The 27898-nt window shown below is 50.0% G+C and overlaps 1 protein-coding gene across 1 annotated transcript in view; it reads right to left on the bottom strand.

The window, feature by feature from the left end:
* The window catches only part of PKD1 (polycystin 1, transient receptor potential channel interacting), a gene marked incomplete at both ends in the record, with an annotated part of 82669 nt that continues 54771 nt past the window's right edge, over nucleotides 1-27898 (bottom strand). Inside the window, 31 exons of the mRNA XM_079542715.1 lie at nucleotides 1-603; nucleotides 998-1312; nucleotides 1636-1770; nucleotides 2427-2714; nucleotides 3064-3238; nucleotides 3415-3540; nucleotides 3687-3855; nucleotides 4223-4350; nucleotides 5193-5332; nucleotides 6110-6304; nucleotides 6616-6818; nucleotides 7929-8047; nucleotides 8203-8308; nucleotides 8875-9077; nucleotides 9503-9552; nucleotides 9991-10107; nucleotides 10972-11098; nucleotides 11449-11659; nucleotides 11973-12116; nucleotides 12302-12472; nucleotides 13510-13705; nucleotides 14356-14608; nucleotides 15904-16060; nucleotides 16541-17143; nucleotides 17990-18134; nucleotides 20313-20465; nucleotides 21166-21316; nucleotides 22360-22576; nucleotides 23492-23771; nucleotides 24739-24882; nucleotides 26950-27096. Of these exons, the coding sequence (XP_079398841.1) occupies nucleotides 1-603; nucleotides 998-1312; nucleotides 1636-1770; nucleotides 2427-2714; nucleotides 3064-3238; nucleotides 3415-3540; nucleotides 3687-3855; nucleotides 4223-4350; nucleotides 5193-5332; nucleotides 6110-6304; nucleotides 6616-6818; nucleotides 7929-8047; nucleotides 8203-8308; nucleotides 8875-9077; nucleotides 9503-9552; nucleotides 9991-10107; nucleotides 10972-11098; nucleotides 11449-11659; nucleotides 11973-12116; nucleotides 12302-12472; nucleotides 13510-13705; nucleotides 14356-14608; nucleotides 15904-16060; nucleotides 16541-17143; nucleotides 17990-18134; nucleotides 20313-20465; nucleotides 21166-21316; nucleotides 22360-22576; nucleotides 23492-23771; nucleotides 24739-24882; nucleotides 26950-27096 (6171 nt within the window). The remainder of the gene's footprint in view (nucleotides 604-997; nucleotides 1313-1635; nucleotides 1771-2426; nucleotides 2715-3063; nucleotides 3239-3414; nucleotides 3541-3686; nucleotides 3856-4222; nucleotides 4351-5192; nucleotides 5333-6109; nucleotides 6305-6615; nucleotides 6819-7928; nucleotides 8048-8202; nucleotides 8309-8874; nucleotides 9078-9502; nucleotides 9553-9990; nucleotides 10108-10971; nucleotides 11099-11448; nucleotides 11660-11972; nucleotides 12117-12301; nucleotides 12473-13509; nucleotides 13706-14355; nucleotides 14609-15903; nucleotides 16061-16540; nucleotides 17144-17989; nucleotides 18135-20312; nucleotides 20466-21165; nucleotides 21317-22359; nucleotides 22577-23491; nucleotides 23772-24738; nucleotides 24883-26949; nucleotides 27097-27898) is intronic.

Here is a 27898-nt window from a genome sequence, read left to right as displayed (position 1 = left end):
CTACTTGACAGTGGGGTGGACCCTATTCTTGGCTCGGAGAGGCCGCTTCTTCTTCACGGCCGGAGCCAGAGCAGAGTGTGCTTTGTGCGGGGGGAGCGCAGAAGCCGCCACGCTGATGCCTCTGCTGGCACGGATGAGGCGGCTGGGCACAGAGCTCCTGCTGCCAGGAGAGTGGGAGGACAGTGGGAGCTGCGGGTCCGTGGTGGAGGAGGTCTCGGGTGAGGGCCCCCGCTCTGTACTGCCCGCACAGTACCTGCTCAAGACATCCTCCGGCACCAGAGAGTGCCTCCTCTTGGAGCGGCGGCTCTGGGAGCCCTGCAGCTGGTGCTCGATGCGGTACACGTCCTCCGTCACCTGGTTGACCCGATCAAATTGGGCTAGCAGCATCTCAAAGAGGGAAAGGAGCCGCTGGAGGTCGGCGTCCACTTCCAAGCTGTCCCGGGTGCTCAGCACGAGGCTCAGCCCATCCAGCTGGCTGGAGGAGGTGGAGGCCCTGGAGCTGTCAGAGGCAGCGCTGGGAGTGGGGCCCCGGATGGATTTGGAGTCGCTGGAGTCCCGGGATGGAAGTGGTTCCATGCCTTCAAACCTCACCTTGTGGCGGAACTGGAAGGAGAGGGCAGGGGACTCAGAGTGATTTCAGGAGCTGCCACATGGGAATGCTGTGCCACAACATCTGCCCTGCTTCAAATAGCCCCAGTGCTGCTATTAGCCTTTCCTGGTGGGTCAGGCTATAGCTCAGACCTGGGGACAGATCTCAAATAACATCAGCTGAAATGCTGGGACTGAGAACTGGCAGCCTACATCCCTGCAATGCCCTGCCACTAAACCAGCTCCTGGCCTCCAGGATCTGCCACTGCCAGAGGGGCTGAAGCATCCAACTGCCAACTGTAGTTGAAAGCAGCCAGAGTCAAAGCGGGATAAGGACAGTGGACGTTTCCCTATACAAGTCTGCAGCTTAAGATGTGCTACTTGACCCCTTGTCCCAAGCTGCACTCACCTCCTTGGCTTTGCTGAAGCCCATCCACATTTTCAGCCTGCGCACAAAGAGCTCCACCATCTCATAGTCCTGGGGCTCGAAGGCAGGGCGGTACAGCTCAAAGTGCATCTCCCGGTAGCTGTAGACAAGCACCACGGTGAACAGCCTCAGCATGATCCACACCTCCAGGATGATATAGCTGGTGCAGAACAGGTAGTAGAGGCCAGAAGAGTCAGTCGGGTAGGGGTAGAGGCTCACACTGCCCCGCACCATAGCAATGAGCAGCAGGAGGCTGCTGCCAACGCTGTGGAAGGACTCCGAGGAAGAGGAGAAAAGCTGCAAAGGAGACAGTGGAGATATGATGAAAAGAGATCCATTGATGGCACAGTATCTCATGACACTCACTACTCCATCTTGCAAAGCATAAGCTCTTTGGAGCAGCTCCTCAATCAGCTGTGACAGGGACTGGCCACAGACAGAGCATGGCCAAAGCCACCATGTCCCTGAGCACTTGGCACAGCCTGGGCACTGCCCGTGCTGGGAGCCAGCTGGGATCTGCTGACAGCTGCAGCACAGTGAGGGACAGGGGGGGTCACACAACACTGGGCCTCACCCCCCAACCAGCCCCTCTGTGAGACAAGACAGGGAGTGCAGGTTACCAGGAAGCCAAGCTGTGCGTACGCCAGGATGAGGACCACAAAAGCCAGCCCTGCTGCAGTCAGCTCCTTCAAGGACTTCTGAAAAGTCTTCCCAAACACGGACCACTGCCTGACAAAGCGCAGCTGCTGGGCAGCCTAGAACCAAACGAGAGGATGGTGTTACAACAGGCTCAGGTGATCTGCCCAGCACAGCAGAGCCTCTTTCTTGTTTTCCCTGCCCTGGCAGAGGAAGGGGCATTGCGGCACCACTTGCTCTCAGACTGCACATGCAGACCTGCAATGGGAAGGCAGCACACCTTAAGTCCTGTACAAGCACTATACCAGAGCCCAAGAGCTCAGGACGTGGGAGTGTCCTGCCTTAAAATCCCACACCTCCATCTCAGCCCTCCTTTTACACATTTCTCTTAAGGTTCTTGAGAGTCTTTCAAACATGTCTGAGAAGTGCAAACTCTGGCAGCACAGAGGACATTCTAGTCCAAAGGCTCCTTGAGGACAAAATCATCCCATCAGCCACAGTTCTCCAAGGGAACTAGGTGCTGAGAGGCTTTAGAGACTCAGAGTGCTGCAGCAGAGGTGCACATGGGTGTGTGACAACACTGTCCAGCACCTCTGTCTTGCTATGGATGTGGAAGAATGTGGCAGCAACCACTTTGCATTTATCAGTGCCTGGCACAACAGAATCAGTCATGTGCATGTTTTTTACTTCAGGACTGCGCAGGAATGACAACCTGGCACAGGAGCAGAGGACACATCTCTGACCATATCCTGCATCCACCCAGCCCTCTCCATACCTGCACCATCAGGAGGAAGAGGAGGGAGGCAGCCAAGGTGCTGAAGACCGTGTTGAGAAAGGCCACCTGGTAGAAGTTGGTGAAGACCTTGCGGTTGTTGAGGTATTTGAGCCACTGCTGGTCAGCCAGGGTGGCTTGGCTGAGGTGCACCACCACTGTGCAGGTGGTGAGGAGGATGAAGACCCACTGACCATAGTTGCCCCACAGGGTGAAGTAGGCCCTGCCTTCTTTCTTGATGGAAAGTGACTCAGACACCACAAAGTAGACTACAAACATCATGAGAAAGACCTGGGGGAAAAATGGAGAGGTTGTCATGGAGGGAGAGGGCAATACTGGGCTGCACCAGGAGACCCTAGGACAGTAAAAGCCCCATATATTAAGCTGAGTTCTGCAATCCTGCATCTGCAATGCACTTCTGCAAGTCTTCCCATGCCTTCCTCTCAATCACTCTCTCCTCCTCCTTCCTGTCACGGCAGCAAAGCTCCCCAGACCACATCCAGTGCACCTATGGCAGGGTGGCAATGCCCAGGGGAAGACTGCTCTGCTTGCATCTAGCCCTGACCCAGTCAGCAGAAGGTTTAGTCTGATCCACCCAAGCACCTCTGTGCAGCGACTGAAAGGGAAGTGCCACACTCACCATCATGAGAAGCTGCAGTGTGACACCACTGCTGAGTCGCAGCAGTGGGAAGGGGCTGATGGTGACAGTGGTGACAGCCTGGCCAGCACCCAGGAACTCCAGTTGGAGGGTGATGGCAGCATGCAGGTCCACGCTGGGGTTGTACTGCATCAGCTCCACAAAGATGACCCGGCTCCTGGGGAGGTAAGAACAGCTCAGGGCCCTGGGACAACGCAGGGACAACAACCTCAGGCTTTGGTGCCATCATTTTTGTAAGATCTTAGATTCTCTGTCCCTCTGGTGATGGTCTCAGTAGTGCACCTTAAAAATCCAGGTGATAGACAACATTTCCTTTGCCCCTGCCACACTTACATGTTGTCGATCCAGCTGTGCTGCTGAAGGTAATTCAGCTGAGCCCTGCCTTCCTCCAGTGAAGTCCCCAGCTCCTGGATGTAACCACCACTATCGTAGAAAGAGATGTAACCCCAGTACCAGACCCTGCAGAGGAAGAGGAAGCATGGAATGAGGGCTGGAGACTGAGACAGAACAGCCCCTAGCAACCACGCAGGGCACCAAATCAACTGAGAAGTTCTCATGTCTTTAGGACGCAGAGCAGAGCTTTGGCTGCGGGCGCAGCTCCTTACCCTGTGAGGTCAGGTGGTGAATAGGACCATGCAGTTGTCACGTTCACAGCTGCCTGTTCCCAGCCAGCTGCATAGTCAGCAGTGGAGAAGCTGTGTGAGTCGATGCAGTTCTTCCTGGCAACTGTACCCAGCCCGTGGAGGACATCCTGTGCAGTGAGCTGGCACTCAGCTGAAAGGAGACCAACATCACCACCCCATCAGCATCCAAATGCAGATGAACAGTGCAGGGCACACAGCTGAGCTTTTACACTTAGCATCCCCCTTTTTCCCAAGCCCCCTCCATTACTGTGTCCTCAGTCACACCTCCAAAAACAACAAGAACCTCTCTCTTCAGTGTAAGTCTCTCCATCCTCATTTAATCTCTGATGGCAGCAGAACAAGACACACTGATGCACGTGCTGCAATGAGAAAAGTGCCTCGGCAACCTACCCTGCCTCACTCAGCCTCTAGCTGCATCCAGTCCTGGCCATTTCCTCCTCCCATGCAGTGCCACCCCCCAGCAGGTGACAGTGAGGCCCTGGGCCATTGCCCCATACCTTCCTGCAGCCGGAGCTGGCGCAGCCGGGCCACCCCCAGTGTGGTGCTGTAGCTCTCCTGACCCGACTGGTTGTTGTAGAGGTAAGGAAGGAACACTTGCGACATCCAGACCCAAAACTGATCTGATCTGCAAGAGGGAAAAGGTGTGAGAGGCAAAACTCCTGGGGCAGCTCTGCGAGGGCAGCCTCTCTGCATGTCTCACCAAGGATCTGGTCATACGAATTTCACCTGGAAGGGACTGCATTTTGGATAGTAAACTGGGCTGCCTTCCTCCCAGCTCTGTCAGCAGGCAGGGACATGACTTCCACCCACTGTGAGCTCTGCTGGGGTGGGGCAAGAGGAACTGTTACTTGATGGTCAAGACCTAAAGGTGAATGGATCCGCTCTCCTTCTGAGTTCAGTGAAATCATTCCCAATTCAGGCTGCAATGAATCAAAACTTCTGTGACTCCGTGTGACAAGGACAAGCCAAAGCTGCTGGCACAGGAGAATCGAGATCAGTAGTGAGAAGGGCTCAAAGGCATGGTTAATCCCAGGCAGCTGTCCCAGTGTCTTTCTGCTGGAGTTTACAGCAATGTGGAAATGCAGCTGGGAAATTTTAACCTAGCTAAACCATGTGTGCAAAAAGAAGGGAAAGACTCTGCATTTCTGAGAGATGTTATTTTTGGTTCTCATGACCATGTTTATGACCGAACCTTATTTTAAGTTGTAGATTCTGTAGACAGAGCAAACTTGTGTCTTTTTGACCAGATACAGAAAGACCAACACCTGTAACTCACACAGCAGAGGTATTTGATGTTCCAATATGTTAAAGCTCTCAATCCTCACAGTTCCCTCTGCCCTCCAGGTGAGAAGTAGAACCATGGGGAAAGGAAAGGACCTGCTCACTGCCACTCTGTGCCCATGTGTGAATTTATTGTTTTTCAAGCAATATTCCATTCCCCTCAGTGCCCAGGACATTCACAGTTACCTCTTGATGCGGAGGAATTCACTGCTGCCCAGTTGCTGCTTGATGGAGCTCTGCAGAAGGAAGGCCCTGCTGTTGCGGGTGGCATCTCCATAGTTGGTGAGCAGGATCACCAGCAAGAACATCATGTAGATCAGGAAATTCTGGAAACAGAGAATAGAAAGGGATTGCAGCCAACAGCAGGGTGGGACCTGGTCCCAGTCCCGGTTCTGCAGCAAATTAACGCTGTCCACTGATTGCTGGCTGGCATGAAGCAGGATCAGAACCCCAAGTCTTTCTTTTTCCATATGGGAAGCAAATTAAAATGAAACTCAGACCACAGACACGTAACAGTAATTTTTATTATATTTTTTTTCCTCGAAGAGGCCAGCCCAGCACCACATGTTTCAGTTGATATGCATTGCACAACCTCTCTGTAGCAGCTCCTATAGCTGGAAGTTTGGTTTGTAAAAACAGTGAAGGGAGTTTCCATCCTTTAAAGAAATACCATACAGTTAAAAATAACTTGACAACTCTACAGCAGCTGTGTATTCCCACCACTAGTGTGGAGGAGAAGTAATGGACAATCTACAGAAATTGAAACTTCTGCTCCTAGGTGGGGTCTTCTGTTTCACAAGACACTGTTAATGAATTTTCTTGTGCAAGTTGGTGCTGCAAACTTTGCCCTCTAACCTCAAACACCCAAACATACCAAACCAAGGATGTACAGCCAATCCCCTTACAGCCCCGCTCCCCACACACCTCAGCTCTCAAAGCTTCACAGAGAAGATGAATGTCACTGTCTGCCTTCTACAGATGGGAAAATTGAGGCTGAGACTTCTATTATCTCAGGAGATGACAGTTGGATTGGGAGAACCCAAACAAGGGTGTACCTCAACTGCTGGAGCCAATTACCCTAGACATCAAGGAACGTGTCTTACCTTCAGCATCCTGTGCAGCAGTTTGACCTTCCTTGCCTCCTCCTTGGCCTGGAAAAGGGCAAACCCCTGTGGGGGTCGAACTTTGCTGATCTTCTCAGAAACATGCTCAACAAATGGATGCTCCACCAAGGTATCATCCTCCTCTGGGTGCAAGCGCTTGGCAACCAGTGAGAAATAGAGGGCTTCCAGCAGAACCTGAGGACACAAACAGTGTCAGGGCCTGCAGAGTGAGCCATGCCATCAGAACCACCGTGGGCAGCAGCTCTTGTTTGCCTTCCAGCACAGCTACAGACAGCAGGAAGAGCCTTGGAGCAGCTGGACTACCTCAAACTGCCACCAGCCCTGCTTCCCCTAATGCTGCTATCATGTCTACCCTTCCCCCTGCAAAGCATTCAGCCCAATTAGTGTCTGATACAACTTGATTAGTAACTGGACAAGATGCTAATTACGGCTAATACATGCACCTGTACAGATACATGCTTGTGTAGTCCTTTTGATTTCCTTACCTTCAGGGGCTCCCAGACCAAGAAGGATGCCAGAAAGCTGAATATCCCTGAGATAAGCCACATGAGGGCAACGCTGGAGGAAAAGCCCACCCCGATCCACACGGAGACCCCCGTGGAGGTGGCAAAGAGGAAGAAACTGATACCATGAGCCAGATAGGAGCACCAGGATGGCAGCAAGCGCTTTCTGAATGTTTGGTCTGCAACTGGAAGGAGAGAAAACAGAGTCACTGAAAAAGGATACCAACAGGCACACGAAAGGCTGAGCACATCCCTCATCCCAGCAGAGAGCTTGCCACCAGTCCTGGGTGAGTTTGGAGAGATCATCCCAGGCATCACACACTCAGAGGGAACAAGGGCAGCATATTGAAACACAGCCAGCCTCAGAACAGCAGCCCCCTACCTGCAGGCAGCAGGATGGGCAGGAGGAGGAGATGGGATCCTGACTTGGGCAGAGGGGTCAGTTCCCTACTTTCCATCAGGGCCCCAGGAATTTGGAATGCCCAGCCTGAATGGAATTGCTGCTGTCAAGACTCACGAAAAGCCACACAGATCTGTCACAGTGCCTGGCCTTCAATCTGCTGAGCTACTCAGCCTTGGGGCTTGCTTGGGCACAGCTGCTTTCATCCACCCATGCAAACCATTGCTGGCATAAAGATAGAGCAGCCATTCATCAAGCATGATGAACTGATGGATTTTAACAGACCCAGGAGAACTGCTCCTGTGTCCAATTTTCTGTGCTGCAGCCTGCCCTAGAGAGGCTATGCCTCAAGAAGCCAAGAGCTCACACTATGAGAATTGACACAGCTTCTTGCAGGATCTGTGCAGGGCACCCAGCCCCTTCACAAGGCTTGACAGCTTGTCTGCTGCATTGTGCAACACTCTCTGGCTGGCTGTTGTGCTGCATGACCCAGTAGGAAGCATCTCTTCTCCTCTGCTTTGCTTTGTTAGTCAGTCTGAACTTTCATTGGCATTTGCCTCTTTCCCCTCTGGTTATGTACAGAGACTCTCACTCTCCATCCTTATGCAGAATGAATGAACTGATGTCTGCAGAGTAATTGAAGAAGCATCAAGCTGAGCTTCCCTAGGGTGCATGTTATGAGATATATAACAAAACAAATGGTGTTCTGTGGTCTGCTCAGACTCAGGCAGGAAATAGCAAGTACAACCCAAGCTTCAGAGCAGCCTCTCCTAAGGCTCCTTTGCTAATTACCTGCTCATCCCTCCCAGCTGCTGCCATGTGCAAAGCCCCCTGCCCATACCCACCACCCCTGCCTTTGGTGCTGATGGTTGGCACGGCCATGCAGCCCTGGTACCTGTCCACGTCGACTTAGCCGATCTGCTCACTTCCCTGGGAGGGGCTGCCATGCTCTGGCCTTTGTCATTCAGTTTCTGCATCATGACCGTCTCCACCTTCTCCCCAAACACACTGGAGCTGCCAAGGCAAAGGGGATGCACTGGTGAGCAGTGCAGGCTCTGCCCCAGCTGGTGCTGGCTCTGCAGTAAGCAGGCTCTTACAAGAACAGCAGCCCCGGACCAGGCAGAAAAACTGTCTGCCTTGTTGGAGGGACTCTACTCCCCAGTACTTACAGGCCTGAGATCAGATCTGTTTCAGCCCTCATGTACGGTCCTAGGTCCTGGGAGTGCGAGATACCACTAGCTCCATCTGCCAGTATCTGCCTTATCAGATCCTCATCTGGGGAAACAGAGCAAAGAGCACTGAGAGGAGAACAGCACGCAGTCCCACACACTGAGATGGTTCTGTACCACTTAGGCTCAGCCACACTCATGGAGCCAGTCAATACACAGTAGAGGGGCCCTTCTCCCCCAGAGCAGCCCTCCCTTCCTCCTGGTTTTCTAGCTCCTGTCTATCCCCACTTTGTGTTTGTGAAATCTGACATGAAATTCCTGGTACAGGAGGGCCGAGTTCTTCTTTTTCAGACACTTACACATGTTTCAAGACACACAGTGGCCGTGCAGCCAGTGAAGAAGTACTGCTTGCGTGCAACATTCAGATCCCAGGAGAACCTCTCCTTGCTCCCACTCACTTCAAACTGACCCATGTCACGATTTCTGCTTCCCAGACTGAAATCCCATTTCCCCAGAAAACATAACCCCCCTTTTCTGCCCTGCAAATTGAAGCCAGGTAGCAGTCTGTTATTTCAACTTCTCCAAACCTGAGCCAGGACTCCCAAGGACCACACTGTCCCTCCTGCACTTCCCTGTGGCATTCAAACCCTGGCACAGAGCAATGCTACACACCTGAGGCAGAGAAATATCTGGGCTGTCCCTGATGAACACCAAGTGACAAGCTGTCCTCCTCAGTTGCTAGAGGGGGCTCGAGTCCAAGGTGACGGCTGGCCCGGCCTCGCTTCAGCTTCTGAATGGTGTTGCCCATGATGGAGGGGTCACTGAGGAGATCTGGCCAGCTGAGTAGGGCCTCGCTGGAGGGCCACCGCACGAGGCTGCAGGAGAACAGAGGACTGGCTCAATCAAGTGTGTATGAAGAAAGGAAGCATGAGAAAGGAAACTGTGCTAGCGGGCAGGCCTGTCTGGAAGTGGAACCGCCACAGTCTACCAGCACATGGCTGCACTGAGACCTGCAGAGTGCTTTGGGTAACTGCTCAGAACAAAGGTGGTGATGGATATTATTTTCCACCCCTTGGCAACAAGGAGTTACCAGCACTTATAAAACAAGCCATCAGAGCTCCACTGCTTGCAGGCAACTTTGATGGCCCCCTGTTTTCCCTCCCAGAGCAGTATGTAAGCTGTGAAGCTGTTTCACATCTGCAGGCCTGTGGCACTGGAAAGGAAGAAATAATATGTGGGAAACTCAAAGCAGAAAACAACATTAAATTCCTCCTTGCTCTGACCCAAGAAGCCTACTTACCTTTTGGAGTCCTCCAAAAACAGATCTGTTTTGGTTTGCTCGGAGAAGGCCTGTGGAGGAAGAGGAGGTACTTCAGGCATGTGAAACTTGCTGGCGCCTGGTTACAACAGCAGGTTGCTAACACTGCTTCAGCAGGGGTCACTGAAAGCCTGGAATCCCAGCCACTGTGAGCCTTGGTCCCACACCTCCTGGACCCTGTTCTGCTACAGCAGAATGATGCCCAAGCATGCAAGGAGAACCATACTCTCAAATGCAGAGCTGTAGCTGTACACAGCTTGTGCTCAGTGCCTGTGACTGACCTGAGCAAAGATGCAGGCGAGAGATAAAGGGCTGTGGTGTCCCCTACCACCAGTGCTGGTCAGTGGCATCTGAAGTGGTGCCAGCAGCACCTTCAGTTCTGACACTGAGTGTTGGATGCATGCTGTGTCAGTGCAGGGAGCCCACAAACCCACGCAGCCTGTATGGCTTTCAGGTATGGAGCAGGTTACCTCTGCCCGGAGCCCAGGGAAGGTGGGGAAGGAGCTGTCGAGGACCGAGGAGTCCAGGTAGTTGTCAATCTCCAAGGACTGCTGGTCTGAGTGAGTCACGGTGTGGTTGATGGAGACCTACAAGAAACAGGAAGGCTTGAGAGGAACAGGAAGGGTTGGAGGTGACAGTGTGACTGCAGTTTAGAGTTCTGCTGCTTAGCACATTTTTGCTGCCCACCACTCCACTGGGGAGCTCCACATTTGTGCACAAAGGGCTGCCCAGTGGGTCTGACAGAAGGCATGTCCTTCCCTGCTCCCAGATGCTACTGGCCACCATCCATTAGCATCTGACCTGCCCTAGACATAAGTTCCCAAGTGTGCAACGTCCTGCAAAGCAAGGAGTACTTATAGGAAAAAAAACTATCAGACACATTTGCTGCTCATCAGTCACCAAGCAGCAGGATGCAATACTTAATGGAGCTGCTAATTGTGTCTAACTAGTCATTAAATCCCCAACTAATCCTCCCACCACAGCTGCCTAACCACAGCTCTGTTCAGACAGCTGAGTTTCTACCCAGGGCAGGTATTTCATTAGAAAAGCTTGACTGAGCATCTCTCAGGCTCCTACCAATACAACCAAGGGTTGTACCTTTCAGTAGCATTTAGGTACCTATCACATACCAAAATCAACACCACATGCTCAAATAGCTCTTAGAATCTGACCCTTTGGTAATTGTCTGGGCACTGACAGAATCCAGTATCACACAGCAAACATATTAGGCAGTGATCTCTCCTCCTATGGTGAAGGGCTGCTCCCAGCCCAACAAGGAAACAGAATCTTGCTAAATCCAAGGCTGTGTGGAGGGTGCAGGGCAGTGCAGAGTCAGCTGGGAAGCAACGAGTTGGAGAAGTGATGCACAACAAAGTGCAGAGTCCAGGCCCAGATAAGCAAACCTGGTGGCATCACACCTGTTTGTGCAGCCTGCAACTAATTCACGTTACCTTGGCACGAGCCATCCTGAAGAGAAATAGAATGACCAAGTAGAGAGGGTAGACCACCACGCTGGACACCAGACCAACAGCCACCGTGTCCACATTAACAGGGATCAGGTTGGAAACAGCCCCACTGCTGCAAAGAATCAAGAGAGATCAGAGATTGGTGTTAGCAGGAGCACTCAGGATTGCCAGCCATGCAAACAACAAGAAAAGAGCAGAACTGAGCACTTCAAGTGTGCAGAAAAAGAAATGGGCATTGATTGTGCTAACAGGAAGGGAGGAAAGCTGATCAGGCTCTCCTTGGCCCTCAGTAGCCTATGTACCAATCCCACATTCTCTGCAACAGAAAGGGCAGACTCGAGACCACAAGCAAGGCCCCTGTTTCCAGCAGATGTAAGGTCTGTTCTGTCCTACATAACGGGAAGCACAGAGGGGCCCCAAGGAGGTGGGGGACTGGCCAGAGCATCAAGGGGCACAGCGCACCTGAGGTGTACATTCCCCACCACGCCGTACCACACAGCATTGGCACAGAGGAAGAGGAAGATGAGCAGGGAGCAGCAGGTGGCTCTCTGGACGCGGGTGAAACGGCTGCGAGGCGGGCGGTCCCACATGGACAGCCAGACGTGCTTCTCAAAGAAACCTCTCTGCAGCTCTGCTATGAAGATCCGGGAGAAGCTCCTCAGCTCTGTCTCACCTGAGCACAAAGAGAGAGGGGTATCAGCAGCACAGCAGAGGAGAGCCAGCTGGGATTGGCATTGGCCCTCCTTGCAGGCTGGCATTCAGCAGGTATTCACACTGCATCTATACGGTCTCTCTTGCACAACTGGATCCTGGCCATGGCTTGTCCTGTAGTACAAAGTACCCAGCAAAGCACCTGGCTGCACAAGTCATTAGCACAGTCAGACAGTATCAGCATGCAGGCTTGCTGCTGTGGGCATTTCCTCAACAGTGAGAGTTGCCACACTGCCCAGTTACCCCAGCCCCATGCCCAGGAGCTGAACACTCACTGGCAGCATAAACCTCCTTCTCCACCATGCCATCATTCTCTTCACTCTCCACTGACAGCCAGTCGTTCACCAGGAAGAAGTAGCTCTTGCTGCTCTGCAGGTCCCGGACAATGACGTGCTGCAGGTACCAGGAAGGGCTGAGTCCTAAAAGTTAAGGGAGAAAGAAATGTGTTTCATGGCAGATGTTCCCTGCATGAACCTGCAAAGCTAGAAGGCAACAAAAGAAGCTCCTGGTCATTCCTGGCCCTTGCACCAGTCAGATCAGGGCCCAGACCTGTCCTGTGATGTCTGACAGCAGCCCCAGCCCCATGTGCCCACTCCCATCTCACCTTTATTGTCATGCCAAATGCGGATGCGCCAGATGCTGCCCAGATTCCGCTCTGTTGCGATCTGAAACACATCCAGGCTGTTGCGGTGGAATGCATTTTCTCCATCCAGGTGTCTGTGACCACTTTTATTGTCTACACCGTACAGCGCGATCCCCACATGTGCTGTGGTGCCTGGCAAAGTTAACAGGGTTCAGTTAAAGAAGTTCACCCAAGGTAATCTGCTTCCCAGCCCTGCCTTCCTGTCAAGGAATTGGGACCAGATGCAGGGGCTCCTTCAGAGGGGTCACCTGGAGACTCAGGAGGAAGGAATGTGCTGACCAGAGATCCCACACCCAGGCAGAGTGTTACACACAGCATGGAGGGCAGCTGCTTGCATTAGCCTGGTGCATGGACCTTCCTAATTGGAGGGGACTGAATCTGAAATTCCTTGACTTGCTAACACCCTAACGGGAGGAAATGTTTACTCCAGTTTTTTTTTTCCATTAAGCAGTCAAAAGACTTGTTTTCTTTGACTTTTCTCTGGTAGAGGTTGCTAGATGCTCCCTAGTCCACCTCTTCAACCTGGATGGTCTTTTAGGTGACTTCAGAACAAAGCTGCTCTCGATGAAATCGCTGGTCACACTAAGATCAATGGGAACACATTTCCAGCAGTGATACGGTGGCATTCTATGTCCACTGTAGCTTCCACCTCCCAGCTCCCAGTATTTCCAAGCCTGGAATCATGTTTCTGGCTGCTCTAGCTACAAACCCAGAGCCAGATCAGAAAGCAAAGCTTTCTGCCTTCATGTTGCTGAGAAAGATTCGAAGGCAAGAACAAAACAATGGATGAGAGTGGACAGTAAAATAATCAATCTAAAATGCCCGCAAGTCTGGATACTTCTGCAGGACAGGACCAGCAGTGAGGAACAATCAATATCTCTTGGCTGTTCCTGCAGGCACGGTGAGCAGTAAGGATATTTCTGTACTGGGTGGTTCCCTCTAGCAGCAGCCATACTGACAGCAAGAGAAGAGACAGCACGCTTTTCTCCACAGTTCTTGACTGTCATACAAAAAACCCAACATTTCAATGCTGTGGGGAATCCCTGAGCAGACTGCTGCTCAGTGCTCCACCAGCCACCAGCTCAGATTTGGGCGCTTGCGGAGGGGAGATCTCAAGGAATTACACAGATGACACCCCCGCAATCAAGCACAGAAGTCCATAGTCTAACCTGATCCTCTGCCCCAGCCAGTTTTCACCAGGATCTCATATTTGTACAGCCCATTCTTCCCGCAGAAGGGAATCACCCCAACTCGGTTAATGTCAATCATGTCCAGCTTGTGTACAATCAGTGCAGCCACTGAGTAGGTCACAAAGCAGACAGCACACGTCAGCAGAACGATGTAGTTGAGACCTGAGCCTGGAGCCTGAAAGAAAAGAACCATGGTGAAAGTCACTCTCCTTCCCCATGAGGACCCCAGGAGCTGTGCTGCCTCCTTGCTGGCTATAATCATCACTCACATGCAGTACCACATACAAACAGAGACCTGTCCCCGTGCAGACTGTGTGGTCAGGCCTCACTTGCTCACAGTCCCTGCAGAGCATACTGCAGCAGCCAGCTGAAGCTTGCTGTAGCAGCTGCAGAGAGCTTTCTACTCTCACCTACGTCACGCTGACAGAGATGGAAAGAGCCTGAACATCCCTAAGAACCTGGGAGCAGCTGGCAGGTGCAGACTCTCCAGGATAGAACAGTGCTGGGTGACAGCTGGGAGGAGCATTTGCCATCACATGAAAGAAGTGAGCATACAAGGTGTTCAGATTAAAGAATAAAACCATCTGCAAAGGTCTGTTTTTAGCAACAGCAACTAGGATTCATGATCAGAGGACACAGCATCCCTGTGAGCTGTATTCATCTGGAGTTTTCAAAGGCACTCAGGTACGTGTGCTGGTCTGCCATCTGGGAACAGGCCAGCCAACATCCAACCTGAATGTGAAGCTGATGGGATCCCAAGATTTCTAGGTGACAAATTTGCTAAGATGTGACAATGCCACACAGCATCTGCTTTATTTTACTCACAGGAAAGATGAACTGGACCGAGTTGGGTGGGACAAACAGACTGGCCCCAAAGGCAGTGAGGTGCTGGGTTAAGCACACAGCCTGGTCTGGCCTGGTCTCCTCCAGGGGGATGATGCCTTCTGTCTTCCACCGTTTCTCCCGCTCGCTGAAGTACTGGCACAGGGAGGTGTACAACCCCAGAGTCACCTCCACTGGGGACCAGCTGAAATGGTTCGTGATGTTGAAGTAGTACTTCTGGATGGTGTCATCAGTTCTGGAAAAGGAAAGGACAGCAAGAAGACATTATGAGCCTGCTGGCTGAAGAGATACAAATCCATTCTGATGGATCAGCGCCCACCCCCCTGCAGGGACAGATGAGAAGAAAAAGCAGTGAGCACAGTATAATCTGCACAACTCTCAGACCGTACGAACTCCAGAGCTACACAGATCACTAATTCTTCTCCACTCTTCCTATTATTTCAGTACCTGGGAGCACTACGTTGCACATCCTCTTTTCTTCTCTGTGCTGGCAGCCTTGCACGGCTCTCCCGCCCATTCTTCCCTATGTCCCACTGACCCCCAGGATACTTCCATAGCAACTGTGATTCTTGGCTGTGAGCAGATTTGCTCGTTAGGACTATTAATCCCTCTTTGAGCATGCTGTTACCACAAGCCATGGAAGTTGTGTCAACTTACACAACAGTGGCTCCACTCTTGCTCCACCTATTCCCAAGTTGCCTATCTGTGTTAGATAATGCCTAGGAATGGCTCCTAAATAACACGAGGCACGAACACACACTCCCGAGAAAGGCAGCAAGTCAGTAACTGAAGTTACAAGAATGATTGCTTTGATAAAAATAAGAGTTTTACTGCACGACCATGGGAATGAGTCCCAGCATACTCCAAGCGGAAGGCAAGCAGTGGGAAAGGGAGCCAGCTCATGAGGGGGCCTGTGTTCTCCTCCTGCGTTGGGAAGATGAGCTCTAGAAAACTGAGGTGCTTTTGTGAAGGCTGCACTACAACTCATGAACTGGACTAACAAGCATGGTGCTTTGTTCCAGGAAAGGCCTTCATGAGATGCAGGAAGCAGTCCCTGTATCTGCAAAGGTCAGTGTGAGTCACTTGGGGCAACAGATCTCTTAAAGGTGGGCAGCTCTGGGAGCGGGGAAGAAAGTCTGGACAAGCAACAATCAAAGACTCTGTATCAGCTGGAAGGCAAGTGAGCACAAAGAAGGTCAGCAAGGGGAAACTCATCACCAGGATAAACCTCAGGTGAAAGGCAAACCACAGAGCACTGAACTGCTTTCACACCAGCAGCAGATGATGTTTGGGAAGGAGAAAGAGCCAGGATGAACAAGGTGCTGTGTTGGAGTGTAGGAATGGCAACCTGGAGCTGCCTGTCCAGGAGAGCTTTCTCCTCTGAGCACAGAGGAACACTGTGGACAGCCACAGCAGCCTGGCAGAGCAGTCTGGCATAACTCATGGCAAGGCCCTGAGCATCTCTCACATATACCCATAGGGGGTGTGGGAGCTGTGAATGGCAGGGATTACAAGGGAGGATTCTCTTACAGTGGTGAAGTGAAGAAAGTGTAGAGCTTGTGGTCACTTCCAGACAGGGCCTCCAGGCTGATTTTCTTCGAGGCAGTGCAGTTGTGCTCATTGGGCTCTGGTTCATGGTGGAGATAGGCCATGATGAACGGCTCAGGCTCACTTGCAACGTAGCGATCTGCATGGAGAGGGAGAGAAAGAACAAAAAGTACTTTATAAACAGCCAGGAGAGCTCAATCACATGCCTGCTGCCAGCAGGGGATGCTCAGCGAGGAATATGAGGAATGCAGAGAGTTGGGAGAGATGCTTTTCCAGACTGCAGTCTCTGCAGTTCAAAGGATTCCTAAGCAGGAGGCTCTGGATACCACTGGACCTGACCCAGAGAAAGGGCAAAATCTCTCCAGTGTTAATGTGGCTCACAAAAGAGTTGGGAAAAGCAAAAGGCTTCTCAGTGTCACAAGCACAAGCAAGAATTACACCAGGGACTGATAATGCCCATGACAATTGGAACCTCAGCAGTGCAGCACTCACTGATCTGACACCTCCTGCCAAACACATCCCTTGACACAGCCTTCCTCTGCTGCAACACCCTGCTCCCATCTCCCATGGAAAAAAACAAAAAGCAAATTGCACAGAGGGCTGGCTCAGCCTGAGCTACCATTCAAGACTTTGTAAGTGAGCCGGAAGTGCAGTCCTGCTTCTCGAATGTTGTTCTCCATAGTCACAATCAGGTTCACAGATGTTCTTGCCTCAATGACTTCAGTGCCAGCAGACAGGTTGTCGGCATCTGTATTATTTGACACCATTACAGTGATGGCTCTCTCTGAGTCCAGGCTGCCAATGGGGATCTGCACTCCATTGTGTGTCTGAAACTCCATGGAAGCTACCTTTGTGGACACAGTGTAGTTGCTGATGTAACCAAATGGGAAAGGATTGGAATCCACTTGGAACATGACTTGAATGACATCCGTCAGGTTGGAAAGGGTGGTGTTGAAAGCCTGGGGGATGGAGAACTGGCAGTTTGGCATGTTTTCATAGCAAAGCAAGTTGAAGGGATCGGACCTTTTGCCTGTGGCCTTAATTTCTCCTCCCACCAGCTCAAGGGGCTCTTCATTCAGCACTCGAGACTTCATGAGGATGCGCATCAGGCTGGAAGACAGGTTGTAGGCTTTGGGAGCTAACAGCAAATTGTGGGAATCTGCAAGCAGTTCCTGGGGCTTGGATTCTTGTGAAACGGTATTGACAAGGTGAATTAAATCGCCTGTCAGAAGAGAAACAAGAGCACAAACAGAGGAACTGGTAAATAGTCAGATAACTGCAAGAGTCTAGATAATATCTGTCACCTTCCCAAAACAATCAGACAAGTCTTTCCTTACTGTCATCTCACCACAGCTCTACACTGTGCACATGACCTTCCACACTGGAAATGTTCAGTAGCCTGTGGCTAAAAATAGAGCTGCCAAATCCTCCTACAGTTTCTCAGCTCATCTACAATGTTTGGTGGTGAAGACTTAATCACCACAGGCTTTATTTTCCTCCTGGGAATTGACTGCAACAGCAGATTGGGAAACAGTGAAGGGATGGATAAATCAGGCACGTTACTAAGGTTTTGCATTACACAGTGCAAAGCACTCAGAAATGTATGATGAGCAGTGCAAAGGTATTCTGCTTCCCACTAGAGTAATTACACTGGAATTTCCATACAAGATTCAGGGCTGTCCCAGTGAAGTTTGGTACTCTCCTTGCTTGCAACCAGGAAGGCAAGCATCTGGAAGCCATATCTGTTATTCACTGTTTATGAAAGTAACAATTCCCTAAAGTATTGGTGAGTTTGTTAACAACTCTCATATTTAAATATCCACAAAGACAGTTGCCAAAGCTAACCCTGGGAAAAGTGCAGGGAGAATAAAGCAATGGGGGTGCCATGCTCTAAATCTTAGACACAATTTCCCTAAAATCCTGAAAAGGCATCAGCTTCAAGCTCTAATGGCTTCAAGCCTACAGAACTTCCATCAGTCTGCTTTTGCCCAGCAACCTGCACAAGCAGACCTGTGCCCTCAGCCGTGCCTGGTCAAATATCATCTATTCTTGCATGAAAAAAGCCAACCTGTGATGTTGAGGATGTTGTCAGCGATGCCAGTTGGTGTCACAGTGCCCTGGGTCATTTCTCCTTGCAGAATGGTCATCATGCTCTCCAGTTTGTTCAAGGTCCTTGTCAGGCAAGACTTGCAAACCAGCTCCTTGCTTACCACCTGCAAAGGAAAACTGTCTGATTTCAGCAGGAACGCTCGGAGTGAAAGATGAAAGCAACAGGGAAGTTATGCTGGCTCAGTCCTCCAAAGACCTGAGAACATTATTTGCATTCTGCAAGTTATCCCTGCTCTTTCCAGCCCCAGGAAGGTATCTGTAGAGACCAGAGTTGCTCTCTCCACACTAAGAGATGCCAAGAATTTGTTGGTGTCTCTGGGAGCCTTCCATCCATCTACCCTCATGTTACAGTTTGCCGCTGTACAGGCAGACACGCTAGGAAGTGATGGAAGATGCATTAGATTGGAAAGGGCAACAAAGAGCACACTGAAATTTCCTGAAGATCATTTGTAAGGGCCAAGCATGTCTCCTGCTGTTGCACCTCATGAGCACCCCTCTGGGGCCACTTTTCCAAGGAGCTGTACAGGACGCCTCCATAAACTCAGCTGTCTTCAGTAGAAGTAAGATTTGGCCCTAACTGAATCCATTGCAGTATCCAAACACTCCTGAAAACTGTGGGAGGGATCCTGCCACTCAGGCGTGATGGATGGCCCTCCCTCTGCTCCCAGATGTGTCCAAGAAACAGAATGTTCTAGCCATGGCCTGGAGCTCCCAGCACTCTTAAGGGCTGGATGGGAGGGACTGAGGCAACACATGGAAGCTGTTACCACAATCCAGTTCCTAGTTCTTATTCATCTTTTCATTTTAATCATCATAAGATTCAGACGTGATTCACCATATGTTTTGGTAAAGAATCAAAACAGCATCTGCAGGTCTAGAACTCTCCTGTTTTTGCTTATATTTGTAAGCTATGAGAAGTGAAGATACGCTAAGTAAATCAGAGATAGCAAGACAGAGCGAGATATCCAGGTGGTTGGGAAGAAAGGAGAAACTACTTGAAGACTGAGATTCTTTTACTCTATCCAAGAGAAATTCATTCTCATTTACCTGTAGGTAAAACCAAAGAAGTATCGCCAGTGATTGACATTTCCACAGGAATGGAAGCCTGTGAGCTCTGTGCTGGGAACTGTCAACCATTTGGGAAATTCTAGATTACTGTTTTTACAAATGCTTCATTCCAGCCCAGAGCAAACTAATCCTAGAATGTCAGCTTTTCCCATGGAACAAGAATTCTATTTCTAGACTTAGGCTTCCACAGCAAGACCAAGTCACAAGGCAAGAGCATGTGTGAGAGACAGAAACAAACCAACGTGGCATCAGAGTGGGATACACTGAACCCCAAATCCCTGAGCAAAGATGAACAGAAAGAAGTGATTTTTGAGGTTTACAGACTTCGAAATAGAGAAAGGAGCAGAATGGGAACTCTGTGGGTGGCATGCAGTAGTCTGTCTATCATTTCAATGACCACCCATTCGCAGTCAGCAAGGTTGCTGACCTGGCTAGGAAGGCAATGTGCAACCAATGCCAGGGTACCTGACTGGGCTCCCAAAAAGCAAAGGCTTGGGAGGGCGGGGAAGAAACAGCATGCCAGAGCAGACTGGCTGAGAACCAAAACCCAAGCACGTTATATAACTCGGCTCTCTTCCCTTTGCCCATCTGAGAAAATACAGAAAACCACTCCTAAATCCAAGAGGCAGCAGCCCCAGCACCAGGGAGCTGAAATTGCTGGCTGGCCAGGGAACACAATGCTTCCAGTCAACAGCAGAGCAGAGAAGTGCTTCTAATCTTGTATTGTAGAAATAAGGCTGGAAGGAACATCGGTCCTTGGCTGCTTCCCTTTCTCAAGGCAGGTCTGACTCTACTTGAGTTATTCCTGATGGAGACCAGCTTGTCCTTGGAGATTATGAGCACCCCTCAGTAATTTATTCCAGCACTTCTCCAGCCTGCTGAGGCCTTTCTTACAGTCTCCATCTGCTAGTTAAGAGAGCTAGTAAGCTGCCCTACCAGCACTGGTATGGAGAAGGAGCACAGAGTTCCTAGGTGCTGTCTTCCAGCACATGAATACATCACCTTATCCACGCCTGCTAGATCGGTGGCATGGCAAGGAACAGAGCTGATAACACTTAGGATATCTCCACTGAGACCCCAATGATGTCAACAAATGACACCTACTGTCCCTGTGTGGTCCGTGTGTGGGAGAAAGGGGAGGAAACGAAAGAACTGAAGAGCATCTAAGCTGCTCCTGGAAGAGCAGAAGGTTGGGGGTAGTGATAAGTACGTACCGTGCACTGAGCCAGCGCTGCTGAGATCTGCTGGATATCATCAACTGTGTTCACATTCAGTGAGTTCAGAGTTTCTGTGATATTGTTGCGAGTCCAAGTCCGGAGTTCAAATTCATTCCCAGTCTCAGGTTCCAGCAGCATTGACCGCTCATACTGAGGAGGATCAAAGCAGGCAGAGTGAGGAAATGCACCAGGTTGTTTTAGAAGCTGATGAGCTGCACTGAATTCACCTTTCCTGCACTCTACATCTCCTTCCTGCCTGTTTTTCTCCCCAGATGATGATCTAATGAGCTGGGTTTTCAGCAGAATTTTCTCCAGTTCACAAGTGTGCTCCAAGCAATTACCTGAACGGCCTTGCACTTGACAGCTAAGTAGCACAGCAGTGTGCTGTCCCTACCCAGCAAAGCACAGTGCCTGTGCTCATGGGGATGCTGAGGTGGAGAAGGGTGGCTGCCTCAGGGAAGCGTGGAGGAGGTGGGAGAATTCGGGCCAATATTTCTGTCTTTAAATTCAGTGTTTACACCCGAGGTTAGCAGCAGAGAGGAAAAATTATCTGAAAATGAAAGCTGCATGATGGAAGTCCAGACCATTGCCTTCCCTGGAACCACTCTTTTATCTTACAACACCTTAGTTTTTTCTGGTCACTGTGTGTCTGGAGGCTGCTACTCCTTCTGATGCACAAAAAAAGTAACTCCATCTCAGCTCCCAGCATGCAGATATGCTGATTTACACATACAAAAAAAACTGTAGCAATAGTCATTTTCCTACATAGTTGTATAAAACCTGTCCAAAGAACATTACTAGCAGTTGCAAGAGCTTCCAGAGGTCCCTCTTGTGCAGAGTGCTGCTTTACCTCATTCAAGATGGTGATGAGTGCCAGAGAGTACTCAATGACCTGTTGAGGGTCCCCCTGTTTCACTAAGCCCTGGAGCACTGTGTCTGTTTGATTGTAGAGCCAGTAGGAGAGGCTGGGGAATCCCTCAGGTAAGCCAATTTCCATGGATCTGCCAAGGAAAAGAGTCATTTGGTTGATGTGCATATTTTCAAACAGGGCTCGGAGCAGGGAGCAGAATCTGCCCTTTAGCTGGGAAGGAAAATAAAGGGGAAAAAGGTTGTTAAACAGTAGTGAAAGCATAACTAACACCTGCCCTGGTAACCCAATCTTCACTGAATGCAGGAGCTCCACAAGCCTGAAGCTTCTTAGCTGGGGCAGCTCTGCAAAGGTGGAAGTAGATGATGCATGGGGGTGCACTGAACTCAGGGGGAAAAATTCAGGTTTAATTTGATGGAGCATAAAGAGCAGCTAAATAGGGCCAGTGTGCTGGGAGGAGCTGCACTATTTTTGGCATCACTCCCTGGGGTCTGAGAAACAGCTGGGACACAGATTCTCCTCCATAGGCACTGCAGAACTACACACTCCTTCTCAGGAGCATGGGACTACAGATCAGCCTGGAGAAGGAGCAGGCACACAGCTACACCAGGAAGCATTGAGAATAGCTCAGAACACTGCCTGAAGACTCATGGGCATTTGTCACCTGCATGGAGCATGCTGGAAACCATTGGATAAGAGATTTTACAGCCCTGCTGAGGCTTGAGCTGCAATCCCTTTCAGCCTATTCAAACTTATGTGCTCTTCACCTCGGCTACAGAAATTTCCCCTGGCTCTCAGCACAGCAAGACCACCCACAGTACCTGTGCTTGCTGCTGCCAACTTCATTGGTGGGCTCTTGATGCAGGGAAGGTGGCAGAGCACGAATAGGTCTTCCAAAAATATGATGTCGTGCCATAATCAAATCAAAGTGCCATCAGGAAATTAAGTGGGAGGTCAGGAAAGCAATAACTTTAGGGAAAAAGGCTGCCCTTCTAGAGATGATCCACAAAGACTGGGGCTGTCTATTGCAGCATCATCTCCTGTTTGTTGAGACACATCTGGAGATATCTCACCCAGAAAATGCTGAGCCCTTCAAAAAGGGAGCTAGCAGTTCAGGCACGAGGCAGTGATTCAGGAACTGTGTGCAGACTCAACCCAGCCCCTCCCCAGCCTTACTGGTTAATGGCCACCACGGTCGCTCCCAGTTGGTCCTGAACGAGGACTGACACAGACACCACGAAGCCACTCTCGTGAAAGCCCGGAGGCAGGAAGGCGCTGTGCTCAGCACGGCTGCCTTTGTACACGCAGAACTCATGGTAGTGCCCAGCGCGGTGGCGAGACGCCAGGAGGATGTACACCAGTGGGTCCTCTGCACTCTCCGTGTCCCGCCAGCCTGCAAAACAAACCCAAACACACTCAAGGGCACTGGGGAGCTGCTGTCACCACCCTGGAGCCCTCGGCTGGGACAGCTTAAGGACTCCACCAGGTTGGACAATGTTTTCAGGGCTTGCAGTGTAAAGCGCGTGGCTCCGTCAGGGCTTGCTGCACTGGGCTGAAACCTAAAATTCCCACCACACTAAACATGTACCGATTTCATGATCGTTCTGCATCGCCCAGCCCAAAGTCGCAGCCACAACGCAGGGAATCTACTGCTGCTTCTCCTCTACCCTAACTGTGCATCAGGGAGCAGCCTTCCCAGACCTAGCAGAACTCGTCATTTCCTCTGTGGCGTGGCTTCCCAGCATTTGTGCACAGAGAACATTAACCTCTAATCTTATGGGGAAAGAAGGCTTTTGGAGGCACTTGGCACTAAACTACAGACCATCAGCCAGGCCATTTTTCCAAAGCTGGATTCTTTGTTGCTGTCTCTGCAGCTGGTCGAGAAGATAACTGCTGATGGGAATATCTAGCCCATATGACAGAGATGGGCCCAGTGCTTTGTCTTTACTCTTCACAGATCTGTGAGACTGTTTTGAGCACGTATCCTCTTTTTCCTGCCCTTGAAACACCACTTTTTTCCACAAGCACTATCCTGGCTCATCTACTGCTATTCAACTACATGGGTTAGGTGTAAAAAAAGTGCCCTTCTGCCACCATGATTTCTACAGTGTGCCTTAATTTGAGCACACACAACTGCTCGTGGTCCAAGCTTAGGGGAACAGTGAAAGAAAGGTCCACTCCTGAACTCACATCTCACCTAAAATGTCCTGAGATATGAGCTAAGGGAAAACAAAACAACTGTGGGAATAAAGGCAGCTGGTAACTCACGAGGCATAAGAAAGGGCTGGCAAGTGCCCAGCACACTCACCTGTACACTCAAAGTGCACCTTTGCCATCAGTGCCCTGAGCGGTCCTCTGGGAGACAGCTGGCAGGATCCATTGATGGGCGGCTGGTTGGGGAGCAGGTCAATGGAAGCAAACCCTTCCTCCCCTGTTGTGAGGTCTGTGATGTGAAGGGTAAAAGTATAGCCCTCCCCATCCTTCAGTGCCCCTTGCCTCAAGACCAGGTTCATTCCCGTATCACCAGTGGAGGTAGTTTTTTTGTCCAGGATGAGAGACTTGTTTTTAAAGCTGTGCGCTGCCCATCTCTACAGAGATGAAGAAGGGAAAGACAGGAGAGGTTTTGTTTAAATCTGAAGTTATGTCCCTAAAATGTTTTCAGATTGAGTCTCTTATAAAAAGCAACAGATTTCTAGTGGGAGCGTCTGCCAAATTTGCAGTTGATAATTCAGCCTTAGTCTCGTGTGCTACGGCAACAAGAACTGGAACTTTTCCAAAACGTCTGATGGGAATATTTCCACTGTGAGATCTACTGTAGTCTCTGGGATTACATCACCCTCCGACAGAGTATTTCATAATACAGAATACAAAACACAGGAAATAAATTAAGTACTCGTGGAGTCTCCATGGGACACCATGTTTTGTGTTGTAAGCTGAACGTGTCCTGGACAGTTACTGTTAATAGCACAATTGTGATAACAAGAGGACTGCTGAGAGAGCCAGCCAGAAAATGCCATGCAGGTACATGCTTGGCCTGCTGGGAGCAATACAGCTTAGCACACACAATGGGACTTCCACTTCTAAGACCCATTTCACTCAACAGGTTGCAGAGATGATGCTTAGTGGAATCTATAATTAGAGAGCACAAGGGACTTAGGGAATCAGAACAGACTGAACAACCTCTGCTTGAACAACCAGAATAACGTGTAACACACCAACTAGCAGGGAGAAGAAAATGCTTTACTGATCTCTCAGGGGAAAAAAGTGCCCTTGTGTAAAAAGAGCTAGTCATTCATGGCCTGGGCTAAGTCAGGACTTGTCCTTAGTAGATGCAGGCAGACAGTGATGTAGAAGTGATGGGCTGTGTGTTCCACAGCCTCCAGACCCCCAGAGCAGACATCTCCACCAGGATGCAGCCAGCACAACCCTGGGGAAGGGCATGTTCTGACAGCTTGCCAGAGGACCTGGTCGTTCTGCCCTGTCCTGTCTGACTGTCCCCTTCTCCCTGAAGTCTACCAAATGCAAACCAACAACCAGCATTGCTGAGCACTTTACCCCAATCTTGGAGTCATTGTGGCAGTTCTGGCAGGTCCCCTCCAGGTAGACATAGGAGCTTTTGCTTACTTCGTAGACAGACTGAGCTTTGCAAGAAACACACTCCAGCGATACAATCGGGACTCCTCCCCTCTTGATAAATACCTGGGAAAGCAAGAGGCTCCATCAGGAGATCAGAGATGCTGGGGGACAAGAATAGAGACATCTAACAAGTAAACAAGACATTGCAGCACCTGGTTTTCAAGCAGGAGATGCTCTGCACCAGCCCAGTATGTGCTATGGAAACAGCAGAAAGGGATTCCCAAAGAAATTCATGTCAGACATAAGCTACATCACTTTTCTTCCACCACTAATTTTTGAGAGCCACACAATGCCAAGCTGGGCCAATCTAGAAGATTCTAGGTTTACTTTATTTATATTTTTAAATATAACTCATTCTCAAATTGCCCTGAACCCTGCTTGTCCTTTAGGGTGGGAAAGATGCTACCTGACGCACTTCGCTGTTCTGACCATCTCTCAACAGCTGTCAGTCCTACAAAGAAGGGATCTGTGTTGCAGCTTGGAGAAATGTAAACAGGAGGAGGAGAGCCTCCATTTTGGTGCACATTGAACATATGGTGAGCACCAGCTCCAGGAAGCAACTGCAACTCTCCTTTGTTTTCTGTTGGCCAAACTCTTGGCCTCATCTCTGCAGCTATGCAGTGCCTGCCCTGAGGGACTGCATCTTTGTGCAGAGCACCCAGGAGCACGAGTGCTCTGCACTGTAAGGTGAATATATCATGGAAACACCTGCACCTGTCTCTGCCATGGGTGCTGGAAAGGCTGCTACGTGGGAAGCATCTACAGCCCAGAATAAGAGTGGGCTGAGGGCAAGCCAGAGAGCGTGAGTTTGCAGAGGACATTCTTTGCTGTGCAAAGCCAGCACCTGCTCCCTCCAGGATGGCCACAGAGGCCGCCTTCCCAGTTTCTGCTCTGATCTATGGAGCTTGGTGTTGAAGTACATGCTGCATCCCATGTCTTGACCCCTGGGCTCTTGATTGCTTTGTGTAAGCATTTCTGACACTATTCATATCCCTGAGAAACAGAAACGATGGCAAAATTAGCTAGATGCAACTCCCACCATGCATCAAATGCTTTTTGCTCCGCAGATGGAAGAGCCAACTTCTCCAGAGAGCTGGGGCTAACATCCCCATTCATTGCCTAAAGTCACTTGATCCCCTAGGAAACATGGCCGTCCAGCATGGGACAGAGCCCTCTTCCCCAGCATAATGAACATTCCAAAGTCAAAGAAAGACAGTAATGAAGACATTACTCAGTATGGCAACTTTTAAAAGAGAATAAATATTCCACAGCACTGAGCCGGAGTGCATCGAAGCTTCATTCATTCCTACGGTATTCGCAAACTTCCTATTAAACTGGAATCATTGTTTTGCACTTATGCATGGAAACCAGATAGTACGGAATGTCCTTGAAAGACTATCAATTCAATTTTTTTCTTTTTATCCTCCAGCTTTGGTTTAAAACCCAGGCAGTAAGAATTTCCACTTTCAGACTAACTATATCTCTAATTGCCAAACACACCATGATGAATGTTACTGACATAAACCATAGCTGCTGTCGGACTGCAGATGCATTCAGTGTTAGGTTTAATTTGACATAAACAACGTGCACTTAAGAAATCCTCCCTTAATAACATCCAGAAGGACAGTGAAATTAAGGATTAGCATTTAGGAAGCAAAAATCAGGGAAGAGCTTGGTAATCTTCACATGAAGAGCTCAGGACTGCGTATAGCAGTGGAACAACTACTGACCACGGGATCTTTTGTGTTTTCCCACAGCAGATGTGTTGCTGCAGACCCCTGGTCCCAGGAACCGCAGCCAGCCCAGGGCTGGGTCATGAACACCAGGGCTGTACAGTGAGAGTAACCCAAGGTCTGCAGGAAGGAACAACAGGGACTTGGCAGGACAAGAAAAAAGTGCTGCGTAAGGTGAATATATCATGGAAATATCTGCACCTGTCTCTGCCAATGACCAGGACAGGACTGCTTTCGTAGCCCCAGCAATGCCCTAAATTCAATTTCCCCTGCATCTCTGAGGCACTCCAGTGCCTTCCAGAGCACTGAGCTGAACTGGTACTGCCCCTGGGATCAGGCTGGGAAAGCAGCAATGGGCACACACAGGCAGAAAGCAACAGAGTTCTGTGATACGTACGGTTTGATTTGTTGCCTCGGGATTCATACCCTCCTTCCAGACAGTGAGGTTGAAAGTATACTCCACATCTGCTTCTAATACAGCTTTGGGAATTGTGACATTTCCTCCCTTGGCACTGAAATTCAGAGAGCACCCTGCAGCCGAGCTCTGCTTGCAAGGAGAAAAGAACTTTCAAACCCTCCTTGATACGGGTGTACATCGGGTTAGTCCACAGCCAAAACATTCAGGTCCACACCAAGCCCAGTTACCATCACAAAGCTTTCTGTGCAATGCCACCACCAGGGTGGGACACACAGGGTGGTGTGTGAATGACAAAGCGCATTAACCCACTCTTCAGGTTAGTATGAACACTCCTGCATTGCTTCCAAGTTTCAGATTCTTAATTTATAGCAACTGACTCTTCCATCAAATACTTCATAAACATTGCTAAACAACACAAATTAAACTTGAAAGTCTCATCCACACATATTTCACATATTTTCACTTTGTAAAGATAGAAAACAATAATCTTGTCCAAGGAAAATAATCCTGCATTCAGTTAAAATATTCTCCCGATGAGAATCGCCCATGCAAACGTGAAGGGCACAACTCCCCTGCCCCTTATCCACTATAGCATCACATCATCTCAGTGTGAGGGTGACAGGCACAATGTTTTGGCTTGTGCCTACTCCTCTAAAGTCTAACTGTTGCTATCAGACATCTAACTGTTCACAGAAAAGAGACCAGAGTCCTCCACCCTTTGGACAGCAGTCAGCAGCTCTGTGATTCCTTCAGGTTATGGAAGATGTTACACAGAACCTGAAGCAGAAGCCAAGAACAAAGGAAGCAGCAAAGTGAATGCCTCTGGCTTCCAGTGCAAATGTTTCTGAAGCACACAGGGAGAGTGTGCAATGCTGAACTACAGTGGGCTGCATTGCACAGCTCCTCACAAAAACTTCTGTACCACTGC

Source organism: Tetrao urogallus (genome assembly GCF_951394365.1).
Source record: "Tetrao urogallus genome assembly, chromosome: 15".
NCBI classification, from domain to species: Eukaryota; Metazoa; Chordata; class Aves; order Galliformes; family Phasianidae; genus Tetrao; species Tetrao urogallus.
The sequence above is the reverse complement of the archived record's forward strand: the minus strand, read 5'-3'. Positions and strand labels throughout refer to the sequence as shown.